Source organism: Hemitrygon akajei, chromosome 1 (genome assembly GCF_048418815.1).
Source record: "Hemitrygon akajei chromosome 1, sHemAka1.3, whole genome shotgun sequence".
NCBI classification, from domain to species: domain Eukaryota; kingdom Metazoa; phylum Chordata; class Chondrichthyes; order Myliobatiformes; family Dasyatidae; genus Hemitrygon; species Hemitrygon akajei.
Genome location: NC_133124.1, coordinates 173,809 through 200,641, shown reverse-complemented (window position 1 = coordinate 200,641; position 26,833 = coordinate 173,809). Strand labels below are relative to the sequence as shown.

The 26,833-nt window shown below is 42.9% G+C and overlaps 1 protein-coding gene across 3 annotated transcripts in view; it reads right to left on the bottom strand.

The window, feature by feature from the left end:
- The window catches only part of avl9 (AVL9 homolog (S. cerevisiase)), a 305,466-nt gene extending 279,313 nt beyond the window's left edge, over positions 1 to 26,153 (bottom strand). For all 3 annotated transcript variants that reach the window (XM_073070590.1, XM_073070639.1, XM_073070722.1), the window contains exons 1-2: positions 26,058 to 26,153; positions 20,621 to 20,741 (exon numbers count right to left, since the gene is read on the bottom strand). In XM_073070590.1, the coding sequence (XP_072926691.1) occupies positions 20,621 to 20,741; positions 26,058 to 26,132 (196 nt within the window). In that variant the 5' untranslated portion in view covers positions 26,133 to 26,153. The remainder of the gene's footprint in view (positions 1 to 20,620; positions 20,742 to 26,057) is intronic.
- Positions 26,154 to 26,833: the final 680 nt, after the last annotated feature.

Sequence of the window (26,833 nt, the reverse complement as noted above, 5' to 3'; positions counted from 1 at the left end):
AGTATATCCTTCCTCAAGTAAGGAAAACAAAACTGTATGTAATTATCCAGATACAGCCTCACAATGGCCCTATACAGTTGCAGCATAACCTCCCTGCTCATAATTTCAATCCCTCTCGCAATAAAGCATTTGCCTTCTTGTTAGCCTGCTGCACCTGCAAACCAACCTTTTGTGATTCATACTTGTCACCACTTTGCTGTGTCTGTATAATTACATAGAAACATAGAGAACCTACAGCACAATACAGGCCCTTCGGCCCAAAAAGCTGTGCTGAACATGTCCTTACCTTAGAACTACCTAGGCTTACACATAGCCCTCTATTTTTCTAATCTACATGTACCTAACCCAGGAGTCCCTTAAAAGACCCTATCGTTTCCACCTCCACCTCTGCCACCAGCAGCCCATTCCACACACTCACCACTCTCTGCGTAAAAAAACTTACCCCTGACAGCTCCTCTGTACCTACTTCCAAGCACCTTAAAACTATGCCCTCTCGTGCTAGCCATTCCAGCCCTGGGAAAAAGCCTCTGACTATCCACACGATCAATGCCTCTCATTATCTTGTACACCTCTGTCAGGTCACCTCTCATCCTCCGTCGCTCCAAAGAGAAAAGGCCAAGTTCACTCAACCTATTCTTGTAAGGCATGCTCCCCAATCCAGGCAACGTCCTTGTAAATTTCCTGTGCACCCTTTCTATGGTTTCCACATCCTTCCTGTAGCGAGGTGAATAGAATTGAGCACAGTCTGACCAAGGTCCTATATAACTGCAACATTACCTCTCGTCTCTTAAACTCAAAACTCAACACCTTAAAACTGTGTCCTCTCATGCTAACCATTTAAGCCCTGGGAAAAAGCCTCTGACTAACCTTATCAAATGCCTTGCTGAAATCCATATACACTACATATCAATTAAAATAAAAGTACACATACAGGATGGCTATAGCTGGTGTATTCCCATTGCAGGGACAGAGAGACACTAGTGTGCATGTGAAGACAACGGATCAATATGCATAAGTCAGTTATCGATCCATACCATAAGACCATAAGACATCAGAGCAGAATTAGGCCATTTGGCCCATTGAGTCTGCTTCACCATTCAATCATGACTGGTCCTTTTTTTCTCATCCTCAACCCCAGTAGTTCCCAGCCTTCTCCCCATAACCTTTGAATCCATGTCCAATCAAGAACCTATCAATCTCTGCCTTAAATACACCCAACATCCTAGCCTCCAAAGCTGCATGTGGCAACAAATTCCACAAATACACCACCCTTTGGCTAAAAAAAAAATTTCTGCAACTCTGTTTTGAAAGAGTGCCCCTCTATCCTGAGACTGTGCCCTTTTGTCTTAGACTCTCCCACCATGGGAAACATCCTTTCCACATCTACTCTATTTAGGCCTTTCAACATTCAAAAGGTTTCAATGAGATCCCCCCTCATCTTTAAAAATTCCAGCGAGTACAGACCCAGAGCCATTAAATGTTCCTCGTATAATAACACTTTCACTTCTGGAATCATTCTTGTGAACCTCCTCTGGACCCTCTCCAGCACTTCTTTTCTAAAATGTGGGCCCAAAACTGTTCACAATACTCAAGGTGAGGCCTCACCAGTGCTTTTTAAAAGCTCAACATCACATCCTTGCTCTTATATTCTAGACCTCTTGAAATGAATGCTAACATGGCATTTGCCTTTCTCACCATTGACTCAACCCGCAAGTTAACCTTCGGGGTGTTCTGCACAAGGTCTCCAAAATCCCTTTGCATCTCAGATTTTTGACAGACAGACATACTTTATTGATCCCGAGGGAAATTGGGTTTCGTTACAGTCGCACCAACCAAGAATAGTGTAGAAATATAGCAATATAAAACCATAAATAATAAGTAAATTATGCCAAGTGGAAATAAGTCCAGGACCAGCCTATTGGCTCAGGGTGTCTGACACTCCGAGGGAGGAGTTGTAAAGTTTGATGGCCACAGGGAGGAATGACTTCCTGTGACGCTCAGTGTTGCATCTCGGTGGCATGAGTCTCTGGCTGAATGTACTCCTGTGCCTAACCAGTACATTATGGAGTGGATGGGAGACATTGTCCAAAATGGCATGCAACTTGGACAGCATCCTCTTTTCAGACACCACCGTCAGAGAGTCCAGTTCCACCCCCACAACATCACTGGCCTTACGAATGAGTTTGTTGATTCTGTTGGTGTCTGCTACCCTCAGCCTGCTGCCCCAGCACACAACAGCAAACATGATAGCACTGGCCACCACAGACTCATAGAACATCCTCAGCATCATCCGGCAGATGTTAAAGGACCTCAGTCTCCTCAGGAAATAGAGACGGCTCTGATCCTTCTTGTAGACAGCCTCAGTGTTCTTTGACCAGTCTAGTTTATTGTCAATTCGTATCCCTTCTTGTAGACAGCCTCAGTGTTCTTTGACCAGTCTAGTTTATTGTCAATTCGTATCCCCAGGTATTTGTAATCCTCCACCATGTCCACACTGACCCCTTGGATGGAAATCACTGGTGCCTTAGCCCTCCTCAGGTTCACCACCAGCTCCTTAGTCTTTTTCACTTTAAGCTGCAGATGATTCTGCTCACACCATGTGACAAAGTCTCCCACCGTAGCCCTGTACTCAGCCTCATCTCCCTTGCTGATGCATCCAACTATGGCAGAGTCATCAGAAAACTTCTGAAGATGGTAAGACTCTGTGCAGTAGCTGAAGTCCGAGGTGTAGATGGTGAAGAGAAAGGGAGACAGGACAGTCCCCTGTGGAGCCCCAGTGTTGTCGACCACTGTCTGACACACAGTGTTGCAAGGGCAATGGGGATTTTCTCCCCATTTAGAAAATAGTCCACAGATTTATTTCTACTACCAGAGCATGACCATGCATTTTCCAATATTGTATTTCATTTGCCACTCCCTTGCCCATTATCCTAACCTATCTAAGTCCTTCTACATCCTACTTGTTCCCGTAACACAACCTGCCCCTCCACCAATCTTCATATCATCTGCAAATTTGGTAACAAAGCCATCTATTCCTTCATCTAAATTCAAGATTCAAGATTCAAAAACTTTATTGTCATTCTAACTGTACATCAGTTCTGCAGGGCAGAATGAGACAGCGTTTCCCAGGAGTAGTGCAATCATAACATAACAAATGCAACACTAAATAATAAACATAACAATAAATAGTAAAACACAGCAGCCACATGTCAGTTAAAAACAAGTTATAAGTGTCCAGTGCAAGTTAAAAGTGTCCAAAGCAGAGTCAGGTAGAGCAGCTATTTAGCAGTCTGACTGCCTGTGGGAGGAAGCTGTTTAGTAGCCTTGTGGTTTTTGTTTTGATGCTCCTGTAACGTTTACCTGATGGCAGGAGAACAAACAGTTCATGGAGAGGGTGTAAGGGGTGTTTAATGATGTACTGTGTCTTCTGGAGGCATCGACTCTGAAAGAGGTCTTGGACAGAAGGTAGGGAGACCCCAATAACCTTCTCTGCTCCCCTAACCACCCTCTGCAAGGCTTTTTTGTTGACAGCTCTGCAGCTGGAGTACCAGGTTGTGATGCAAAAGGTCAGCACACTCTCAATCACTCCTTTGTAGAATGTAGTTAAGATGTTAGTGGGGAGTGATGCTTGTTTAAGCTTCCTCAAAAAGTGCAATCTCTGCTGGACTCGTTTCACAATCCCAGTGGTGTTCCTGGATCAGGTGAGATTGTCCGAGATCTGCACCCCAGGGAACTTGATGTTATCCACTCTCTTCACTGTGGAGCCGTTGATGCTGAGGGGTGTGTGCTCAGGCTGAGACCCTCTGAAATCGACGATCATCTGCTTGGTTTTGGTGACATTAAGCATCAAGTTGTTGTCACTGCACCAGCTCTCTAGGTGTTTAACCTCCTCCCTATACATTGTTTCATCATTTTTGCTGATGAGCCCCACCACTGTGGTATCATCAGCAAATTTAATGATCAGGTTCCCCTTGAATCTGGCTGCACAGTCATGTGTTAGCAGTGTAAACAGCAATGGGCTAAGCACACAACCTTGTGGGGATCCAGTGGTCAGTGTGATGGAGTCAGAGATGTTCCTGCCAACACGGACTGACTGTGGTCTCTCTGTCAAGAAATCCAGAATCCAGCAACACATGGCAGTGTTAAGGCCAAGCAGCAACAGTTTCTCCACTTGTCTCTGCGGAATGATGGTATTGAACGCTGAACTGAAATCAATGTACAGGATTCTGGCATAAGTGTCTTTGTTGTCCAAGTGAGAGAGAACTGTGTGCAGTGTGGTGGATATTGCGTCCTCCATAGAGCGATTTGGATGATAAGCAAACTGTAGAGGATCCAGCGATGAGGGGAGGCTGGCTGTGATATGAGGCTTGACAAGCCATTCAAAACATTTCATCACTATGGGGGTCAGGGCAATGGAACGGTAATCATTCAGACAGGCTACAACTGATTTCTTTACTACAGGGATGATTGTGGAGGTTTTGAAGCATCTGCGGACAATGGCTTGACTAAGAAAGATGTTGAAGATGTCTGTCAGGACATCTGCTAATACATCAGCACATTCCTCAAGCACACGTCCAGGGATGTTGTCGGGACCTCCCGCTTTTCGCGGGTTAACCCTGGCAAGGGTCCTCTGTGTTTGCTCTGAATCAATGATTGGAGCCAGCTGGTCAGATGGTAAGAAGGGACTGGCTCTCCCCCTTGCTGTATATAAATCATTTATATACAGCATAAAAAAAAGTGGTCCCAACAATGACCCCTGCGGAACATCACTAGTCAATGGCAGCCAACCAGAAAAGAATCCTTTTATTCCCACTCACTGCCTCCTACCAATCAGTCAATGCTCTAACCATATTAACAACTTTACTGCAATACCACTGGCACTTAACTTGGCAAGTAGCCTCACGTGTGGCACCTTGTAAAAGGTTTTCTGAAAGTCTAAATATACAACATCGACTGCATCCCTTTTATCTATCCTACTTGTAATATTCTCAAAGAATCCCAACAGGTTCATCAGGAAGGATTTTCCCTGAAGGAAACCATGCTGACTTTGTCCTGTGTCACCAAGTACTCCATCACCTCATCTTTAACAATTGGCTCCAACATCTTCCCAACCACTGAGGTCAGGCTAACTGGTCTACGGTTTCCTTTCTGCTTGCCTTTCTCCTTTCATAAGGAGTGAAGTAACATCTGCAATTTTCCAGTCCTCTGGCACCATGCCAGAGTTCAATGATTTTTGTAAGATCATTTCTAATGCCACCACAATCTCTAATGCTACCTCTTTCAGAACCCTAAGGTGCAGTTCACCTGATCCACATAACTTATGTACCTTTAAGTCTTCTAGCTTTTTGAGCACCTTCTCTCTTGTAATAGTAACTGCACCCACTTCTCTTCCTTCACACACTAGGCATACTCTGATGCAAAATACTCATTTAGTTCATCAGCCATCTCTTTGTCCCATTATTATTTCTCCTGCCTCATTTTCCAGCAGTCCCATGTCCACTCTCATTTCTATTTTATTTTTACCATAGTTGAAAAAACTTTTACCATCCACTTTGATATTATTTGCTAGCTTGCTTTCATATTTCATTTTTCCCTTATAATGATGTTTAGATGCTCTCCAAGTTTTTTAAAACTTCCCAATCCTCTCTCTCCAGAATTTTTGCTTTGTTGTATGCTCTTTCTTTTGCTTTTACAATAGCTTTGACTTCCCATTTCAGCCATAGTTGCACTATTTTACCTTTTGAGTATTTCTGCATTTTTGGAATACATATGTCCTGCACATTCCTCATTTTTCCCATAAATGCATTGTTTTCCGCAGAGTGGTGAGTGCGTGGAATGGGCTGCTGGCGGCAGTGGTGGAGGCGTAAATGATAGGGTTTTTGAAGAAACTCCTGAATGGGTACATGGAGCTTAGAAAAATAGTGGGTTAAGGGTAAGCCTAGGTAGGTATAAAGGAAGGACATGTTTGGAACAACTTTGTGGGTAATTGTGCTGCAGCAGGCTTTCTATGTTTCTATGAAATTGACCCTGCATCTTGCTGGCAGCTCATTCTACACTCTCACCACCTTCTCCTCTTAAACATGTCCCCTTTCACCCTTAATCCATGATTTCTAATTCTAGTTTCACCCAACCTCAGTGGAAAAAGGCTGATTGCATTTACCTTATCGTTTTGGCTTATAATTTTGGATGCCTCTAGTCACAGGCCTCCAGTCACAGAAGCAACTATCTACTACCACTCCCTGGCTTCTTCCACGAAGCCAAGGTCTAATCCAATTTATTATCAAATCTGAATGCCAAGCAACTGAGAATAACATTAACTATCCTCCAATCCTCCAGCACCTAACCCTTGGCTAAGAACATCTTAAATATCTCTGCCGGGGCCCCTGCTATTCCTGCACTAACCTCCCACAGAGTCCAAAGAAACACCTTGTCAGGCCCTGGGGATTTATCCACCTAATTTTCCTCAAGACAGCAAACACCTCCTCCTCTATAATCTGTATACAGTCCATGACCTCACCACTGTTTTGCCTCACCTTTATAGACTCTGTGTGCATTTCCTATGCAAAAAGTCAATTTAAGATAACCCCCATCTATCAACTTCGTGCATTGGTGACCACTGACCTTCAATAGCATCTATTTTGTCCCATGCTATTGTTTTGCTCCTCCAAGAGGACCATAACCTCTCTCCAATTCCAGCAAATCTTTTCTTAGATATCTGCTCATGGTACTCCAAGAGCATCTGACCAATGCCTTATAAAGCCTCAGAATTGTATCCTTGCTTTTATAGAAAAGAATAGAATTTTATTGTCATTGCTGAACATTGTAGTGTTACTCCAGACTGTGTAAAAACAAATATTTATAATGCATACATTACAGTTTAAAAACTGTAAACTAAAAAAGTTTTGATTTAAAAACTTCTAGTTTTCTCAAAACGAATGAAGCAAGGACATCGAGGAGCAGATAGGGAGAGAGATTCTGGAAAAGTGTAATAATAACAGGGTTGTTGTGGTGGAAAATTTTAATTTCCCAAATATTGCTAGGCATCTCCCGAGAGCAAGGGGAGAGGCTGTACTTGATTTGGTATTGGAAAATGAACCTCGTCAGGTGTCAAGCCTCTCAGTGGGAGAGCATTTTGGAGATAGTGATCACAATTCTATCTCCTTTACCATAGCATTGGAGAGGGATAGGAATAGATAAGCTAGAAAAGTGTTTAATTGGAGTAAGGGGAAATATGAAGCTATCAGGCAGGAAATTGGAAGCATAAATTGGGAACAGATGTTCTCAAGGGAATGTGGCAAATGTTCACTGGCATTCTACAAGTATGTGAAAAGCAAGAGGATACGACGTGAGAGAATAGGACCAATCAAGCGTGACAGTGGAAAAGTATGTAAGGAAGCGATAGCAGAGATACTTAGTGAATACTTTGCTTCAGTATTCACTATGGAAAAGGATCTTAGCGATTGTAGGGATCTTACAGAGGATAAAGCTTGAGCATACAGACATTAAGAAGAGTAAGTGCTGGAGCTTTTGGAAAGTATTAAGTTGGATAACTCTCCGGGACCAGACAATTTGCACCCCAGGCTACTGTGGGAGGTGAGGGAGGAGATTGCTTAGCCTGTGGCAATGATCTTTGCATCATCAATGGGGATGGGAGAGGTCCCAGGGGACTGGAGGGTTGTAGATGTTATTCCCTAATTCAAGAAAGGGAGCAGAGATACTCCAGGAAATTATAGAACAGTGAGTCTTACTTCAGTGGTTGGTAAGTTGATGGAGAAGATCCTGAGAGGCAAGATTTATGAACATTTGGAGAGCCATAATATGATTAGGAATAAATTTAAATCAATGGATATTTATCAAATAGTCTTACCCTAGAAAGGGGCACGAGACAAAATAATTAGTTTTTGGTCTTGTTTGTCTGGTGGATTTGGAGCTCCTTTCCAGGGAAGGCACTAAGACGGTAGCGCGATATTAATATGCAGCAGCCTCTCCGGACTCTGGATTGGGGATTGCCAAACGTTATGTGGATTTTCTGGTGTAGTCTGTTTTGTCATATGCTTTTGTGATATCATTCTGGAGGAATGTTGTCTCATTTTTTAACTGCATTGCATTTGTGGTTTCTAAATGACAATAAACTGAATCTGAATCTGAATCTGAGATAGGGCTGTGCATGGTCATCACTATTCTTCACATTAGATCTGGAACCATTAGCTCAATACATCAGACAAAATGAAGATATCAGGGGAATTACTATTAAAGGGACAGAGCATAAATTGGTTTGTTACGCAGATGACATTTTGATCTATCTAGGGCAACCAACATACCCTTTACCTAAATTGATGCAATCCTTTGAACAATATGGTCAATTATCAGGATACAATATCCAATTTAAAAACCCAATTACTTTTATATAACTATAGCCCACCAAGAGAAATTGAAAGTAGATATCCCTGGGCATGACAAACAGAGTCTTTCGAATATTTGGGCATCATTATGCCAAAGGATTTGGCAAAATTATCAGAATGCAATTATCAGCCTATATATAAAAAAAATTAAGGAAGATATAACAAGATGGAACCTATTTCCTTTTTTAGTCTCAGTTCAAGGATTGAATCTTTTAAAATAAATATTACTGCCCAGACTATTATATCTCTTTCAGACCCTACCAATAGAGATGAATCAAAATCAATTCAATGAATGGAACAAAATGTTATCAAGATATATCTGGCAAGGTAAAAGTCCTAGAGTTCTTCTCAAAACTTTGTAATTAGCCAAGGAAAAAGGGTGATGGGGCCTACCCTCTCTTAGAGATTATTATTTAGCAGCACAGTTGAGAGCTGTGATATGTTGGTGCAACCCATCATATGACGCTCAATGGAAAAACATTGAGAAGGGGATACTTCCCATCCCCATACAGGCAATTTTGGCTGATAACAACTTAAAAAGGTACATAAATACTATTGATAACCCATATGGAAAACTATTATAAAAGAATACAAACTAGAGGGAGATATTGCAATTCTTAAATGGTGTGCATGACTTGGATTTTACGCCAAATAAACTGGATGCTAGATTTAAGGACTGGACAGCTAAAGGAATAACAGTTCTTTTCAATGTAATGAAAGAAGGAACACTGTTCAGTTTTGAAATGCTGAAAGAAACACTTATTAGAAAAACAAGACTTTTATCGGTATTTACAGATGCGACAATATGTTAATAGGACGATTAAAAATGTAACCAAGATGTTTGATAGAGCTATTTAGAAAAGCATAAATTCAGATAACAGTAGTAGAATCATTTCAAGTGTGTATAAGGGTTTTCAAATCTTAAAACACATTCGACTTCACACATTAAAACAAAATGGGAGAAGGAAGGAGGGATAATTATATCTGAGGAAGAATGGACAATAAAATGGAGGTATCAATGGAAGTGTACCAGTTCACAGAAATGGAGAGTTCGGATGGAAAAACTTGATAAGATATTTTATTACACCCTCTCAGAAATTCCATTATAATAGTAACTTCCCTGTTTGCTGGAGAAATTGTGGAAATCAAAATGCAAATCATTATCATATTTTCTGGGAATGCCCCGTTATCAGACTATTGGAATGGGATACACAATGCCCTACAAGACATCTTTAAATGTGAAATACCCTTAGAAAGTAAGACCATATATTTTGGGTATATACCTCAAGAATGGTTGAAAAGAGATCACTCCTGATGAAGGGTTTCAGCCCGAAACGTCATCACTACCTCCTCCCATAGATGCTGTCTGGCCTGCTGAGTTCTGCCAGCATTTTGTGTTTTTAGAGATTGGTCAGTACAACATTGTGGGCACCATTGTGTCATGGCTGAAAGAAGGCCATTGTTGGGAGCTTAACGTCAAAAGATATATTTTGTATCGAAAGGACGGGCAGGAAGGCATAGGCAGTGTTGTGGCTCTGATGGTAAGAGATGGAATTACTTCTTTAGAAAATGGTGACATAGGGTAGGAGAATGCTGAAACATTGTGCATGGAGTTAAGAAATTGCAAGGGTAAAAAAACCATTATGGGGATTATATTTAGGCCTCCAAATTGTAGCCAAGATGTGGGGTTGAGATTGCAAAAGGAGCTGGAAAAAGCAATATGCAAGGGGATTGAGAAAATCAGGTTGGTCTCGGATCGCAAGAGAGGGAATTTGTTGAATGCCTACAAGATTGGTTTTTAGGGCAGCTCCTGCTTCAGCTACTCAGGGAAAGGCTGTCTGAGATTGGGTGCTATGTAATAACCCATATTTAATTCATCAGTTTAACCTAAAGGAACCCTTTGGAGGCAGATTTCGTAATATGGGGCCTCAGGAGACAGATAGTGGTTAACAGTGAGGAGAAGGAAGGGCAAGAGTCAGATACCAGAGAGTACCCCTGTGGTTATCCCCCTTAACAATAAGTACCCCTGGTTGAGTACTGCAATGGGGGAACCTACCTGGAGAAACAACAGTGGCTGCGCTACTGTTAGTCATGGACTGCTCTGACACTGACTGCACTGGAGGCCAATTCCATGGGTATACACCCTATCCTCGTTATATGCGTCTTCAGATAATGCATTTTCACAGTTACGCTTCGAAACTATTTCTACCAACTTCTCCTTATGTGTCCAAAACTCAGTTACACGAGACTGTTGGGACAAGAAGCACCGATTTCCTGCCAATACAAGTCACGTGCGCACGCCTCACAGTCTCACTCCCACCAGTCTCGCATTGGTTTTGGCAGCACGTGGATGTGCCATCTTGCACTCTTAAAGCATCCAATGTCAAGAGAACCACTTTAACACTTGAAAAAAAAGTTGGAAATTATAAACAGGGCCGCATCAGGTGAAGGTAACACAGTTCTGGGACTCTACTTCAGCTTGATCAGAAACATAAAGAAAAATGCTGAGAAAACAAAAAGTGCAGTGATTGATTCATGACAAGTGTCTTCAAAGATTGTTACCAAAGTGTGTAAGCCGATTACAGCAAAAATGGAGAAAATGTTGAGTTTGTACATTGAGCATGAAACAAAGAAGAAAACAACACTCAGTTCCGATCATCTTTGTGTGAAAGCTTTGGAAATTTATGGTCGCCTTTGTTCAGAGGCTAGTGAGGAAGTGTCAAGAAGTGTAAAGATTGTTAGCTTTAATACAAGTAGGGAATGGTTTTCTAAGTTTGTTAATCGTCACAGGCTTCACAACTTAGCTGTGCGTGGTGAGCAAGCTAGTGCTGACAATGAAACAGGTGTTTAATGCAGACAAATCCGGGCTCTTTTGGAAGCATGTGCCGAAACGCACTTACATAAATAAGGATGAAAAGACTGTGTCAGGTTAACTTTCTATGATATATTATGTTGAATATTACCTTAAATTGATGAAAATATAATACGAATGTTACCTTGTGGTACTGCTTTTGTGTCATATTGGTATGAAAATGTGAATAAGTTACAGATAAAACATATTTAGGAAGCCCTCCAGAACGCATCCCTATATTTTCCATTTAAATAATTATTCACATTATGCGTTTTCCATACTAGGCGTCGACTGTGAGGAACATATCCCCACACGCTGGAATTAAGGAGATTGAGAGGGGATCCGATTGAAACATATAAGATTATTAAGGGATTGGACAAGATAGAGGCAGGAAATATGTTCCAGATGCTGGGAGAGTCCAGTACCAGAGGGCATGGTTTGAGAATAAGGGGTAGGTCATTTAGGACAGAGTTAAGGAAAAACTTCTCCCAGAGAGTTGTGGGGGTCTGGAATGCACTGCCTCGGAAGGTAGTGGAGGCCAATTCTCTGGATGCTTTCAAGAAGGAGCTAGATAGGTATCTTATGGATAGGGGAATCAAGGGATATGGGGACAAGGCAGGAACTGGGTATTGATAGTAATTGATCAGCCATGATCTCAAAATGGCAGTGCAGGCTTGAAGGGCCGAATGGTCTACTTCTGCACCTATTGTCTATTGTCATATAATGAGGATAGAGTGTACTTAAGGTGGTTGATCATTTCCTGATTGGTTAGGGCATCAAAGGATACGGTAAGAAGGCAGGTATATGGGTTTGAATGGGATCTGGGATCACCCATGATGGAATGGCGGAACAGACTCAATGGGCTCTATAGATTTTTCAGGCAAGATTTCCCTTCACAGAAACCATGCTGACTTTGACTTATTTTATCATTATTCTCCATGTACCCTGAAACCTCACTCTCAATATTTTGTGGACCACTGAACTTAGGCTAACTAGCCTATAATTTATTTTCTTTTGCCTTCCTGCCTTCTTAAAGAGTGGAGTGACCCTTTCAATCTTCCAGTCCTCCAGGACTATGCCAGAATCATATGATTCTTGAAATGTCATGATCAACGCATCCATTATCTCTTCAGCAACATCTCACAGGACTCTGGGATGTAGTCCATCTAGTCCAGGTGACTTATTCACCTTACGACCTTTTAGTTTGCCTTGCACTTTTTCCTTTACATCAGCAATGGCACTCACTCCTGCCCCCTGACACTCAAGGACCTCTGGCATACAGCTATTGTCTTCCACAGTGAAGACCAGAAACTGGCATGTGTCATTAAATTTGTTAACTTAGCAGCAGCAGTAGTTCAATGCAATACATAATATAGAAGAATATAAACAAAATAAAATAATAACTAACTAACATATATATAGATAGATATATTGAATAGATTAAAAATCATGCAAAAAACAGAAATAATATATTTAAAAAGTGAGGTGGTGTCCAAGGGTTTAATGTCCATTTAGGAATCGGATGGCAGAGGGGAAGAAGCTGTTCCTGAATCGTTGAGTGCCTTCAGGCTTCAGCACCTCCTACCTGATGGTAACAAAGAGAAAAGGACATGCCCTGGGTGCTGGAACACCTCAACTTTGTAGACTAGTACCCAAGATGGAGCTGACTAAATTTACGACCCTTTGCACCTTCTTTCGGTCCTGTGCAGCAGCCCCCCCCCCCCCACTCCACCCCCCATACCAGACAGTGATGCAGCCTGTCAGAATGCTCTCCATGGTAAATCTTCAGATGTTTTTGAGAATTTGCTTGTAGTATTGATGTGACTCGGACACCGCTGTAGATTGAGCAACCACGTTTATTCAACAAGACTTCCATTTTTCTTAGCCCCCGTCCTGACGTCATACACACTGACCTACGAATACTCACACAATACATTACATCCCCCTTCTCAAGATTTTTTTTTATAACACTGAATTACCAAAACAATGCCTCTAGGTATGCCTTTCTTACATTGCAACAGCCATGACATAAACTAAAAAAAAAATCTTAACTTCTTATACTGTATTCTACATTGTATCTTACAATACTAACAGCAGTATATTTTCTTTTACTAACACAGACTAAAAAACCTTTTATTTCACACCTTGGAACTTATAACATGTGTGACTTTGTCTCAAACTGTGTGAGACTGTAGATAGATCTAGTCTCTGTATCTAGCTGGAAGTTTGACTTGTCTCCCAGACCGTGTATAACACAACTGTGACTGAGGTTGTCCTTCATCAGTGTTAGTCTCTCGAGTGTCTTTGTGGTCTGCATTTCCACCTCGGTCGGCCCACGGCGAACCTTCACCTTCATTGCGCCGTGGGGTTCTGTCGCGCCCCTCACTCTTGGTGTTGTTTGTTTCCATGTCTGTATCTGTGGAAATGTCCTGTGCATCTGTATGTGGAAACTCCCTCTCGCCTGTCTTCAGCAGATGCTTCCTGTTCCTCCTGTAGACTCTTCCATCCGGCGTGCAAACTATGAAGGATCTTGGTTGCTGATGTCTGTTCACAACCACAGCTGGTTGCCAAGTGTCTCCTCTCTGTATTCTGACATTTTCACCTGTATGCAGATCTGGCAACTGTCTTGTATGTCTGTCATAGTAGCTCTTTTGCTTTATTTGCTTGTCATGTACTTGAGCATTACCTTCAGGAGTCAGTAGAGTTGTGGATGTTGGCAATTTGGACTTCAGACGACGTCCCATCAACAGTGGCGCAGGAGAAAACCCCACACCCTCAATCGGTTTGTTGCGGTATTCAAGCTGAGCAATGTAAGGGTCACCGTTGCTGCTTTGTGCTTTCTTGAGCATGTTCTTGACAGTTTGTACAGTTCTCTCTGCTTGTCCATTAGATTGAGCGTTCCCTGGACTGGAAGTAACATGTTGAAATTCCCAGCTTTCTGAGAACCCTCTAAACTCACCACTGGCATATTGTGGACCATTGTCACTAACGACAATATCTGGAATGCCATGTCTTGCGAATGTCGACTTCATTGCGGTAATGACACTTTGACTGGATGTGTCACTTGGTGATCTCCGGATATTTTGAATAGTAGTCCACACAAAGCAGATATCCTGCACCATTGTAATGAAAGAGATCTGTGCCAATCTTCTCCCATGGTCTTCCTGGTAGTGGATGGGGAAGCAGAGGCTCTCTTGGATTGCTGTTTTTGTTTTCATTACAGACAGCACACTGAGACATAATGTCCTCTATCTGAGTTGACATACCTGGCCAATAGAGAATGTCCCTTGCTCTTTCTTTACAATTCACTATCCCCAGGTGTGACTCATGAATTCTGTTGAGCATTTCCGGTCTCATTTGGTTTGGTACAATGAGTTTTGCCGCTTTGAACATTAGTCCTGATGCATAGCTGATTTCCTCTTTAAATGTCCAGTATTTCTGCATTTCCTTTGGAACATCTTTTCTTTCTGTTGGCCATCCATTCATTGTAATGCCTCTTAGCATTTGCATTTCAGGATCATCTGCAATCACTTTCCTGAACATGTTCAACTTCTCCTCAGAGATGGGTAGCTGAGGTGTAACCCAGTTGACCTCCAGCTCTCTTCCTAGCAACTCTTCCTTTTGCTCTTTGAGGTAAGCATGGCTCAAAGCATCAGCGATGTACAGTTCTTTTCCTGGCTTACAGGTGACTGTGAGAGTGTACCTCTGTAGCCTGAGAAGCATCCTTTGCAGCCTCATAGGAGCTTAGTGGAGTGGCTTTTTGAAGATGCTCTCAAGTGGTTTGTGATCACTCTCAACCTGGATTTCTTTTCCATATACATATTGGTGGAACTTCTCACACCCATAAACTATGGCGAGTAATGCCTTCTCGATTTGAGATTATCGGCATTGACAGTCTGTAAGTGCTTGTGATCCATATGCCACAGGCCTCCCATCCTGCAGTATAACAGCTCCTATTCCCTCCGAACTGGCATCCACAGACGTCGTCACCGGTTTATTGACATCATAGAACTTGAGTGCTGGTGCATTGGTAACCAACTGCTTCAATGTGTCAAAACTTTTCTTTTGTTCGTCTTCCCAATGTCATTCAGTGTTGCTCTCTAGTAGCTTTTGAAGTGGAGCACTGACCTCTGATAAGTTGGGAATGAATTTGGCAAGATACTGTATCATGCCCATGAACCTCAATAGTTCTTGCTTGTCTTCGGGTGGTGGTAGCTGTACCACAGCCCTGACCTTTTCATTATCTAGTTTTAGCCCATCAACGCTGAGTACGTGACCTATGTATTTGATCTCTGTAGTTCTGATCTTACATTTACTTTTGTTCAGTTTTAGGTTGTATTCACATGCTATTTCCAGGAGCTTCCTCAGTCTCTGATCACGTTCCTCAATTGTGTCACCCCTTATCAGTAAATCATCAATGATGTTGACCACCAGTCCAGGCCTTCAATCATATGTGCCACTGGAATACCTCTGATGCAGAAGAAATCCCAAAGGGTAGACGCAGGAAACGATATCTCCCTATGGGCGTGTTGAAAGTGCATAATTTGGAACTTCCCTCATCCAGCTTGATCTGCCAAAAACCTTGATTTGCGTCAAATACTGAAAAGTGTTTCGCATTAGGCATGCGGGAGACAACCTCTTCAACCGTGAGCAGCGGATAGTACTCTCTTTTGATGGCTCGGTTGAGATCTTGTGGATCCATGCAAATCCTCATCTTTTTTTTTCTGTGACCATTGTCACCATACTATTCACCCAGTCGGTCGGTTCTATTTGTCTTGTTATGACTCCCAGCTGTTCCATTCTGTGTAGCTCCTCCACTACTTGATCCCTGAGAGCTACTGGAATCTTTCTCAGGGCATGCACGACAGGCACAACAGTTGGATCAATCTGGATATGGTGTTTCCCTGGTAAACATCCTATTCCAGAAAACAAGTCAGCAAAGTCTTTGAGAATGTCATTTTCTTTTTCAACACCATAGATTCGCCTCACCAGGCCTAGCTTTGTGCAAGTTGCTTTGCCCAGTATTGCTGTATTATCTCAAACTCTATCTTGCATTTTTGTCCTTTGTACACACAAGTGAGTGCTTTCTTTCCCAACGGCGCTGTCTTGTGGCCAAAATATGCAACAAGCTTGCAGGTGGATTCTCTCAGTCTTCCTCTGATGTCCAGTGAGTTGAATGTTTTGCTGACATTACATTGCACTTTGCCCCAGTGTCAAGCTTAAATGTCACATTCCTCCTGTTTATTATCAGATCTTGAGTCCAATCATCTTCATCCTTCATCTCTGCATTGTCAATATTCTTGATGCATACCTCCTGTTCCACTTCAACTGTGCCAATGAACATGTCAATGTTGCCCTCACTCTGTTCCACAGCATGCATTTTCCTTGCGTGCTCCTGCGATTTGCACATCTTTGCAAAGTGATGCAAACAAACATGTTGCAAACCTTTATTGCCTCTTCCCCTGCCACATGCAGAAACATAGCACATTGCACTTTCTCTGACTTTTCAGCTACTCTGCTAGCGGTGCAAAACAGCTCAAACTTCTGGATCCATATTTTCCAGTTCTCATGAAGATTACCTTGTAGGCTTAAACTTGACGGTGGCCGTAACTGTGACATCTTTTATGTGTCTTCTCTTCCTTTTTTTTTTCCGCGATTTCTTCTGACACCATGTAGCATTGATGTGACTCGGACACCGCTGTAGATTGAACAACCACATTTATTCAACAGACTTCCATTTTTCTTAACCCCCGTCCTGGCGTCATACACACTCTGACCTACGAATACTCACATAATACATTACATTGTTGACATACCAAATCTCCTCAAACTCTTAATGAAGTATAGTTGCTGTCTTGCCTTCTTTATAACTATATCAATATGTTGGGACCAGGTTAGGTCCTCAAAGATCTTTACACCCAAGAACTTGAAACTGCTCACTCTCTCCACTTCTGATCCCTCTATGAGGATTGGTATGTGTTCCTTCGTCTTACCCTTCCTGAAGTCCACAATCAGTTCTTTTATCTTACTTACGTTGAGTGCCAGGTTGTTGCTGTGACACCACTCCACTAGTTGGCGTATCTTCTTCCTGTACACCACCTCTCATCACCATCTGAGATTCTACCAACAATGGTTGCAACATCAGCAAATTTATAGATGGTATTCAGTCATGTGTATATAGAAAGTAGAGCAGTGGACTAAGCACACACCGCTGAGGTGCACCAGTGTTGATCATCAGCTAGGAGGAGATGTTATCTTGTGGTCTTCTGGTTACAAAGTCAAGAATCCAATTACAGAGGGAGGTACAGAGGCCAGATTCTGCAACTTCTCAATCTGGATTGTGGGAACGATGGTATTAAATGCTGAGCTATAGTCAATGAACAGCATCCTGACATAGGTGTTTGTGTTGTCCAGGTGGTCTAAAGCTATGTGGAGAGCCATTGAGATTGCATCTGCCTTTGACCTATTGTGGCGATAGGCAAATTGCACTGGGTCCAGGTCTTTGCTAAGGCAGGAGTTCAGTCTAGTCATGACCAACCTCTCAAAGCACAGATGTAAAGTACCCATTAAGTTAATCTGCTATTTCTTTGTCCCTCATTACTACTTTCACCAGCAACATTTTCCAGTGGTCCAATATCAACTCTCACCTCCCTTTTACTGCTTAGATAACTGAAGAAACTTTTGGTATCCTGCTTTAGATCACTAGCTAGTCTGCCCTCATATTTCACCTTTTCCCTTCTTATAGCTTTTTAAATGCCATGTTGGATTTTGAAAGCTTCCCAATCATCCAACTTCCCACTCACTTTTGCTACCTTATAAGCCCTTTCCTTGGCTTTTATGCAGTCCTTAACTTCCTTTGTCAGCCACGGTTGCCTACCCAACACTTGAGAAAAGCTTCCTCTGTGGCACATATCTATCATGCACCTTGTGATCTGTTCCCAGAAACTTCAGCCATCTCTGCTCTGCCATCATTCCCACCAGTATCCTCCTGCAATCCACCTTGGTAAGCTTAACTCTCTCATGCCGCTGTAATTCCCTTTATTCCATTGCAATACTAATACATGGGACTTATGCTTCTCCCTCTCGAATTGCAGTATGATCACTGCCTCCGAGGGTTCCTTTACGTTAAGCTGTGGAATAAGAACTGGATTATTATACAACACCCAATATAAGACAGCCTTTCCCCGAGTAGGCTCAAGCACAACTCTATCTCCTTCACCATAGGGATGAAGAGGGATAGGAGCAGACAACCTAGAAAAACATTTAATTGGGATAGGTGGAAATATGATACTATTAGGCAGGAACTTTGGAACATAAATTGGGAGTAGATGTTCTCAGGGAAATGCATAGCAGAAATGTGGCAAACGCTCTGGGAACATTTGCATAGAGTTCTGCATAGGTATGTTCCATTGAGGCTGGAAAAGAATGGTAGAGTTAAATTACCATGATAAACAAAGTGTGTAAAAAAACTAGTTAAGAAGAAAGAAAAGCTTACGAAAGTTTCAAGAAACTAAGTACTGTTAGAGCTCTAGAAAATTACAAGGTTGCTGGGAATGAGCCTAAGAATGGTATTAGGAGAGCCAGAAGGAGCCATGAGAAGGCCTTGGTGAGCAGGATTAAGGAAACCCCAAAGCATTCTACAAGTGTGTGAAGAACAAGAGGATGAGCCATGTGAGAATAGGTGCGATAGTGGAAATGTGTATATGGAGGCAGACGAGGTAGCAGAGGTTCTTAATGAATACCTTGCTTCAGTATTCACAAGGGAAAAAGACGTTGGCAATTGTGGAGATGACTTACAGCAGTCTGAAATGTTTGAGTATATAGACATTAAGAAAGAGGATGTGCCAGAGCCTTAGAAAAGCATTAAATAAGATATACCCCAGGCTACTGTGGAAAGTCAGGGAGGAGATTGCTGAGCCTCTTGCAATGATCTTTGCATCATCAATAGGGACAGGAGGGTTACAAATGTTAATCCCTTGTTCAAGAAATGGAGTAGCGATAACCCAGGAAATTATAGACCAGTGAGTCTGACTTCAGTGGTGGGCAAGTCATTGGAGAAGATCCTGCGAGGCAGGAATTATGAGCATTTGGAGAGAAATAATCTGATTTAGGATAGTCAGCATGGCTTTGTCAAGGGCAGGTCATGCCTTACAAGCCTGATTGAATTCTTTGAGGATGTAATAAAACACAATGATGAAAGTAGAGCAGTGGATGTAGTGTATATGGATTTCAGAAAAGCATTTGATAAGGTTCCCCATGCGAGGCTCCTTCAGAAAGTAAGGAGTCATGGGATCCAAGGAGACCTTGTATTGTGGATCTAAAATTGGCTTGCCCACAGAAGGCAAAGAGTGGTTGTAGATGGTTCATATTCTGCATAGAGGTCGATGACCAGTGGTGTTCTGCAGGGACTCCTCCTCCTTGTGATTTTTATGAATGACTTGGATGAGGAAGTAGAAGGGTGGGTTAGTAAGTTTGCTGATGACACAAGGAGGTTGGGGGGGTGTTGTGGATAGTCTGAAGGGTCGTCAGAGGTTAGCGGGACATTGAAAGGATGCAGAACTGGGCTGAGAAGTGGCAGATGGACTTCAATGCGGTTAAGTGTGAAGTGGTTCATTTTGGTAGGTCCAATTTGAAGACAGAATATAAATGGTACGACTCTTGGCAGTGTGGAGGATCTGAGAGATCTTGGGGTCCGTGTCGATAGAACACTCAAAACTGCTGCACAGGTTGACAGTGTTGTTAAGAAGCCATATGGTGTTGGCATTCATCAACCGTGGGACTGAGCTCAAGAGCCATGAGGTAATGTTACAACTATACAAGACCTTGGTCAGACCCCACCTGGAGTACTGTGTTCAGTTCTGGTCACCTCACTACAGAAGAGATGTGGATACTATAGAGACAGTGCAGAGGAGATTTACAAGGATGTTGCCTGGATTAGAGGGCGTACCTTATGAGAATAAGTTGAGTGTACTTGCCCTTTTCTCCTTGGAGCAATGGAGGATGAGAGGTAACCTAATAGAGGTGTATAAGATGATGAGGGGTATTGATCGTGTGGATAGCCAGAGACTTTTTCTCAGGGTTGAAACAGCTAACACAAGGGGGCATAGTTTTAAGGTGCTTGGAAATAGGTACCGAGGGGATGTCAGGTGCAAGTTTTTCCACACAGAGACTGGTGAATGCTCTGTCTGCATTTGTACCCAATCATTGGCTTGTCCCTTCCTTACACTTATGCTATACCCATCACCTACTTGTAAACTTGTTGGGTCATCCTCAGCACTATCATCCTGGCTCCCATCAATAATATTAATTACTGCATAATTACAAATGCCCAATGCATAAATATGAATAGATTCCTGAATTATCTTACCCTCCTGGTAGTTATGTGCTCCATCCGGCAAAGCAAGAAATGGAAGGTATTTCCATTCCTCAGGTAAGCTGTGACCATCATGTCCTTCTTCAGAAACCAATGGTGGGTATGAAAATTCAACCTGCAGGATTTCAGAATGGACAGTAATATGGAATCAAGAATAATTTGCAAAGTATTTGTAAAGATCACTATTAGAACATAGGACAGTACAGCACATTACAGACCCTTCAACCCACAATGTTGTGCCGACCCTCAAACCCTGCCTCACATATAACCCCCCACCTTAAATTCCTCCATATACCTGTCTAGTAGTCTCTTAAACTTCACTAGCGTGTCTGCCTCCACCACTGACTCAAGCAGTGCATTCCACGCACCAACCATTCTGAGTGAAAAACCTTCCTCTAATATCCCCCTTGAACTTCCCTCCCCTTACTTTAAAGCCATGTCCTCTTGTACTGAGCAGTGGTGCCCTGGGGAAGAGGTGCTGGCTGTCCACTCAGTCTATTCCGCTTAATATCTTGTACACCTCTATCAAGTCTCCTCTCATCGTCTCATTAGAAGCTATCTTGCCATTAAGCCAAGTGCAAAATTCCCTGGTTTGGAAATGAATGACCACTTTGTCACAAGGGCCTCGCACCAGTCCACAGAATTTTTCAGATCCTTTCAAAATCTTAAATAGGTGAGAAAGGGAATTGTAAAATAAAGTTGCCATTTCTTCAGTATTCTTGGATAATTATCGGCTGGGTCAGTGCACTGATATTATTGAGCATATCTTCCTATGTCATAGGTGGAGGAGCGGGTAATGTTGAGGAAACAGAGAACCTGCAAAGATACTTAGATAGTTTAGCAGATTGGGCAAAGAAGTGGCAAATTAAATATAATGTTGGAAAGCATATGGTCATGCACTTTACAAGCAGACTATTATTTAGATGGGGAGAGAAATCAAAAGGCAGAGATGCAAAGAGACTTGGGAGCCCTTGTGCAGGATACCCTAAAGGTTAATCTCCAGGTTAAGTTGGTGGTGAAGGAGAATGCAATGTTGGCATTCATTTTTAGAGGTATAGAATATAAGTGCAAGGACGTTATGTTGAGGCTCTATAAAGCACTCATGAGACCACACCTGGAGTATTGTGTGCAGTTTTGGGCTCCTTATTTTAGAAATGATAAACTGACATTGGAGAGGTTTCAGAGAAGATTCACAAGAATGATTCCAGGAATGAGAGGGTTACCTAATGAGGAATGTCTGGCAGTTCTTGAGCTGCATTCCCTGGAGTTCAGGAGAATGAGGGAGGATCGCACAGAAATATTCCAACTATTAAAAGGCCTGAACAGATTAGATATGGCAAAGTTATTTCCCATGGTAGGGGAGTCTAGGACAAGAGGGCAGGACTTCAGGATTGAAGGACGTCCATTTAGAACAGAGATGTGGACAAATTACTTTAGTCAGAGGGTGGTAAATCTGTGGAATTTGTTGCCATGGGCGGCTGTGGAGGCCAAGTCATTGGGTACATTTACGGCAGAGATAGATAGGTTCTTGATTAGCCAGGGCATCAAAGAATATGGAGAGAAGGCAACGTAGTGGGGATGACAGGAAGAATTGGATCAGCCCATGTTTGAATGGCAGAGCAGACTTGATGGGCCTAACGGCCTGCTTCTGCTCCTATATTTTATGGTCTTATGGGTCTGTGCTAGGCCCGCAACTGTTCATGATATACATTAATGATCTGGAAGAGGGGACCAAGCTAATATACCGAAGTTTGCTGATGATACAAAATTGAGTGGAAAGCCAAATTGTGCAGAGAGTCTGCAGAGAGATATAGATAGGTTAAGTGAGTGGGCAAGGGTCTGACAGATGGAGTACAATGTTGGTAAATGCGAGAAACACTTTGGAAGGTAAAATAGAAGAGCAGATTATTATTTAAATAGTAAAAATTGCAGCATGTTGCTGTGCAGAGGGACTTAGAAGTGCTTGTGCATGAATCACAAGAGGTTGTTTTACAAGTGCAGCAGGCTATCAAGAAGGCAAATCGAACGTTAGCTAGGGAGATTGAATTTAAGAGCAGGAAGGTTATGCTGCAATTGTACAGGGTACTGGTGAGGCTATACCTGGAGTACTGTGTGCAGTTCTGGTCTCCTTAATTGAGGAAGGATATACTGGCTTTGGAGGTGGTGCAAAGGGGTTGCACCAGGCTGATTCTAGAGATGAGGGGGTTAGACTATGAGGAGAGATTGAATCACCTGGGACTGTATTCACTGGAATTTAAAAGAATGAGAGGAGATCTTATAGAAACATATAAAATTATGAAAGGGGTAGGTATGATAATAGGCAGGAAAGTTGTTTCCACTGGTAGGTGATACTAGAACCAGGGGACATAGTCTCAAAATTCATGGGAGATTTGGACGGAGATGAAGTGGAACTGCTTTCTCCAGAGAAGTGCTGAATCTGTGGAACTCTCTGCCCAATGAAGCAGTAGAGGCTACCTCAGTAAATATATTTAAGACAAGGTTGGATAGATTTTTGCATTGTAGGGGAATTAAGGGTTATGGGGAAAAGGAAGGTAAGTGGAGACGAGTCCATGGCCAGAGTAGCCATGATCTAATTGAATGGTGGAGCAGGCTTGACAGGACAGATGGCCTACTCCTGCTCTTATTTCTTATGTTCTTATCTATCATTTAAATCTTGATATACAGCAGAAAAAGCAGATCCAATACTAACTCCTACTGGCAGCCAACCAGAAAAGGATCCTTTTATTCACACTCACTGCCTCTTATCAATTATCCAATGCTCTAACCATGCCAGAAACCTTCCTGTAATACCATGGGCCCTTAACTTGGTAAGCAACCTCGAGTGCGGCACTTTGTCAAGGGCCTTCGGAAAGTCCAAATATAGAACATCCACAGTATGCCCTTTGTCCATCCTATGAGTAATCTCCTCAAAGAATTCCAACAGCTTTGTCAAGCAAGATTTTACCTGATGCATGGGAATGAATGGAGGCTTTTCCACAGGGATCTGTGTTTCGACAAATTCTTGTTACTTTATACAGTATATCAATAATTTCATTGACGCAATTGATGGCTTTGTTGCAAAGTTTGCAAATGATACAAAAATAGGTGGGGGGCAGGCATAGAAACATAGAAAATAGGTGCAGGAGTAGGCCATTCGGCCCTTCGAGCCTGCACCGCCATTTAGTATGATCATGGCTGATCATCCAACTCAGAACCCTGTACCTGCTTTCTCTCCATACCCCCTGATCCCTTTAGCCACAAGGGCCATATCTAACTTCCTCTTAAATGCTTTTTGAGATATTGATTTAGATGCATATCATATTTTTTTTTACTGAATTAAGTATTGTATGTAATTAGTTTTGCTACAACAAGTGTATGGGACATTGGAAAAAAAGTTGAATTTCCCCATGGGGATGAATAAAGTATCTATCTATCTATCTATCTTAAATATAGCCAATGAACCGGCCTCAACTGTTTCCTGTGGCAGAGAATTCCACAGATTCACCACTCTCTGTGTGAAGAAGTTTTTCCTCATCTCAGTCCTAAAAGACTTCCCCTTTATCCTTAAACTGTGACCCCTTGTTCTGGAACATCTTTGTGGATGTAGAGAGACCACAGGAGAACTTAGATTAGGAGAATGTACAAAGTAGCAGGTGGAATACAGTGTCGGGAAGTGTGTGGTCATGCACTTGGGTAGAAGAAATGAAAGGGCAGACTATTTTCCAAATGGAGAGAAAATACAAAACTCTGAGGTGAAATTGGGAGCCCTTGTGCAGGATTCCCTGAAGGTTAATTTCCAGGTTGTGGTGAGGAAGGCAATGACGTTAGCATTTATTTCAAGAGGACTAGATGATAAAAGCAAGGATGTAATGTTGAGGGTTTATAAAAGCACTGGTGAGGCCTCACGTCTCCTCTGTACCTACTTCCAAGCACCTTAAAACTGTTAGCCATTTCAGCCCTGGAAAAAGGCCTCTGACTGTACACATGATCAATGCCTCTTAAATACACCTCTCTTATACACCTCTATCAGGTCACCTCTCATCTTCCGCCACACCAAGGAGAAAAGCTGAGTTCACTCAACCTATTCGCATAAGGCATTCTCCCCAATCCAGGAAGCATCCTATAGTGAGGTGACCAGAACTGAGCACTGCACAGACCAGTGAGGTCTGACCAGGGTCCTATATAGGTTTAACATTACCTCTTGGCTCTTAAACTCAATCCCACCATATGCCTTCTTAACCACAATCAACCTGGACTTGGACCCCAAAATGCCTCAGATCTTCCACATTGCCAAGAGGCTTACCATTAATATTATATTCTGCCATCATATTTGACCTACCAAAATGAACCACATCACACTTATCTGGGTTGAACTCCATCTGCCACTTCTCAGCCCAGTTTTGCATCCTATCAATGTCCGCAGTAACCTCTGACAGCCCTCCACACTATCCACAACACCCCTAACCTTAACCCATTCCTTACACCTATGTATCATCAGCAAATTTACTAACCCATCCCTCCACATCCTCATTAAAGTCATTTATAAGAATCACAAAGAGAAGGGGACCCAGAACAGATCCCTGAGGCACACCACTGGTCACCCACCTCCATGCAGAATATGACCCGTCTACAACCACTCTTTGCCTTCTGTGGGCAAGCCAGTTCTGGATCCACAAAGCAATGTCCCCTTGGATCCCATGTCTCCTTACTTTCTCAATAAGCCTTGCATGGGGTACCTTATCAAATGCCTTGCTGAAATCCATACACAGAACATGTACTGCTCTACCTTCATCAATGTGTTTAGTCGCATGTTAACCCCTTCCTTCCCAGAATCATCCTCTTAAACCTCCACTGGACTCTCTTCAATGACAACACATACTTTGAGATATACGGCCCAAACTGTTGACAATACTCCAAGTGTGGCTTGATTAGTGTCCTATAAAGCCTCAGTATTATCTCCTTGCTTATAAATTCTATTCGTCTTGAAATAAATGCCAACGTTGCATTTGCCTTCTTTACCACAAAGTACTCGTTCGTCTGCCATTTCTAGGTCTCCCATTACCTCACCAGCATCATCTTCCAGTGGTCTTTTCGCCCTGTCCCTCTTTCCCCCCCCCCCCTCCCCGCCCACTTCCTCCTGGCCCCGCCACCACTCCCCCTCCCTGTCTCCAACTTCCCCATCCTTCTCTCTGCACAACTCCCATTCCATCAATCCTCTTCCTCCTTGCCCCGCCCCCACCCACTCTCCCCTCACCTGCCTCCACTCTCACCTACCTCCCTCCCTCCTCTACCCGATCCCGTCTCCACTTTCCCTTTCCTCCTCCTCTTCCTCTCTCTTCGCTGCCCCTGCTCCTGACTCCCCCACCAACGCCTGTCTCTCTCCTCTGCTCCACACTGGTCCGTTGCCCCTGCGAACACCGCCTGCACCCACCTGACAGCCCTTCTTGTGGTGGAAGCCGACCACCACAATATGTAACACGACCAGCTTGGCCGGGCACTCCTCCATTCCCAGCAGTCGCTTCCTCCTCCGGCCGAGCGTAAGTGCGTCATCGCGTCCACACGCCTTGCCGGGAATGTGGTCCGTTCCATAATACGTCCGGGGCTGCGGGGCAACGTTCGTCGAAGGCGACGCGCGGAAAGTGTTGGATTGACTCAGTAGGTTACAAAGCAGTTATGGAAGAGTAAGAGATCGACTGTTTACTCTTTTCCACAGATGCTGCCTAAACTGCTGAGTGCCTTCAGCATTTTCTGTGTGTTGATTTGGATTTACAGCATCTGCAGATTTTCTTCAGTTTGCAATATCCGTCGAGCCGTGACGCTGCGCCAAATGTTTCTGCCAACATGGACTGACTGTGCCCTTTCTGTCGAGAATACCAGGATCCAATTACAGGAAGATTTGTTGAGGACAATTTACTGACCAGCTTCTGAGGGATGTTCGTATTAAACGCGGAGCTGAGGTCAATAAATAGCATCCTGAGATATGAGGCACAGGACAGGACGAAATGAAGGGCAGAGGGGAAAGAATTTATGGACTTGGATCCCGAGCTCCCTCTGTTCCACCACACTTCTATGAATCCCGCAATTAGCCCTGTATTGTACCTTCAAATTTAACCTTTTTCAGACTGAATTACTTAATACTTTTCCAAATTCAACTTTATCACTATTTCTTCGCCCAGATCTGTATCCTGTCTAGAAACAGAAAACCCT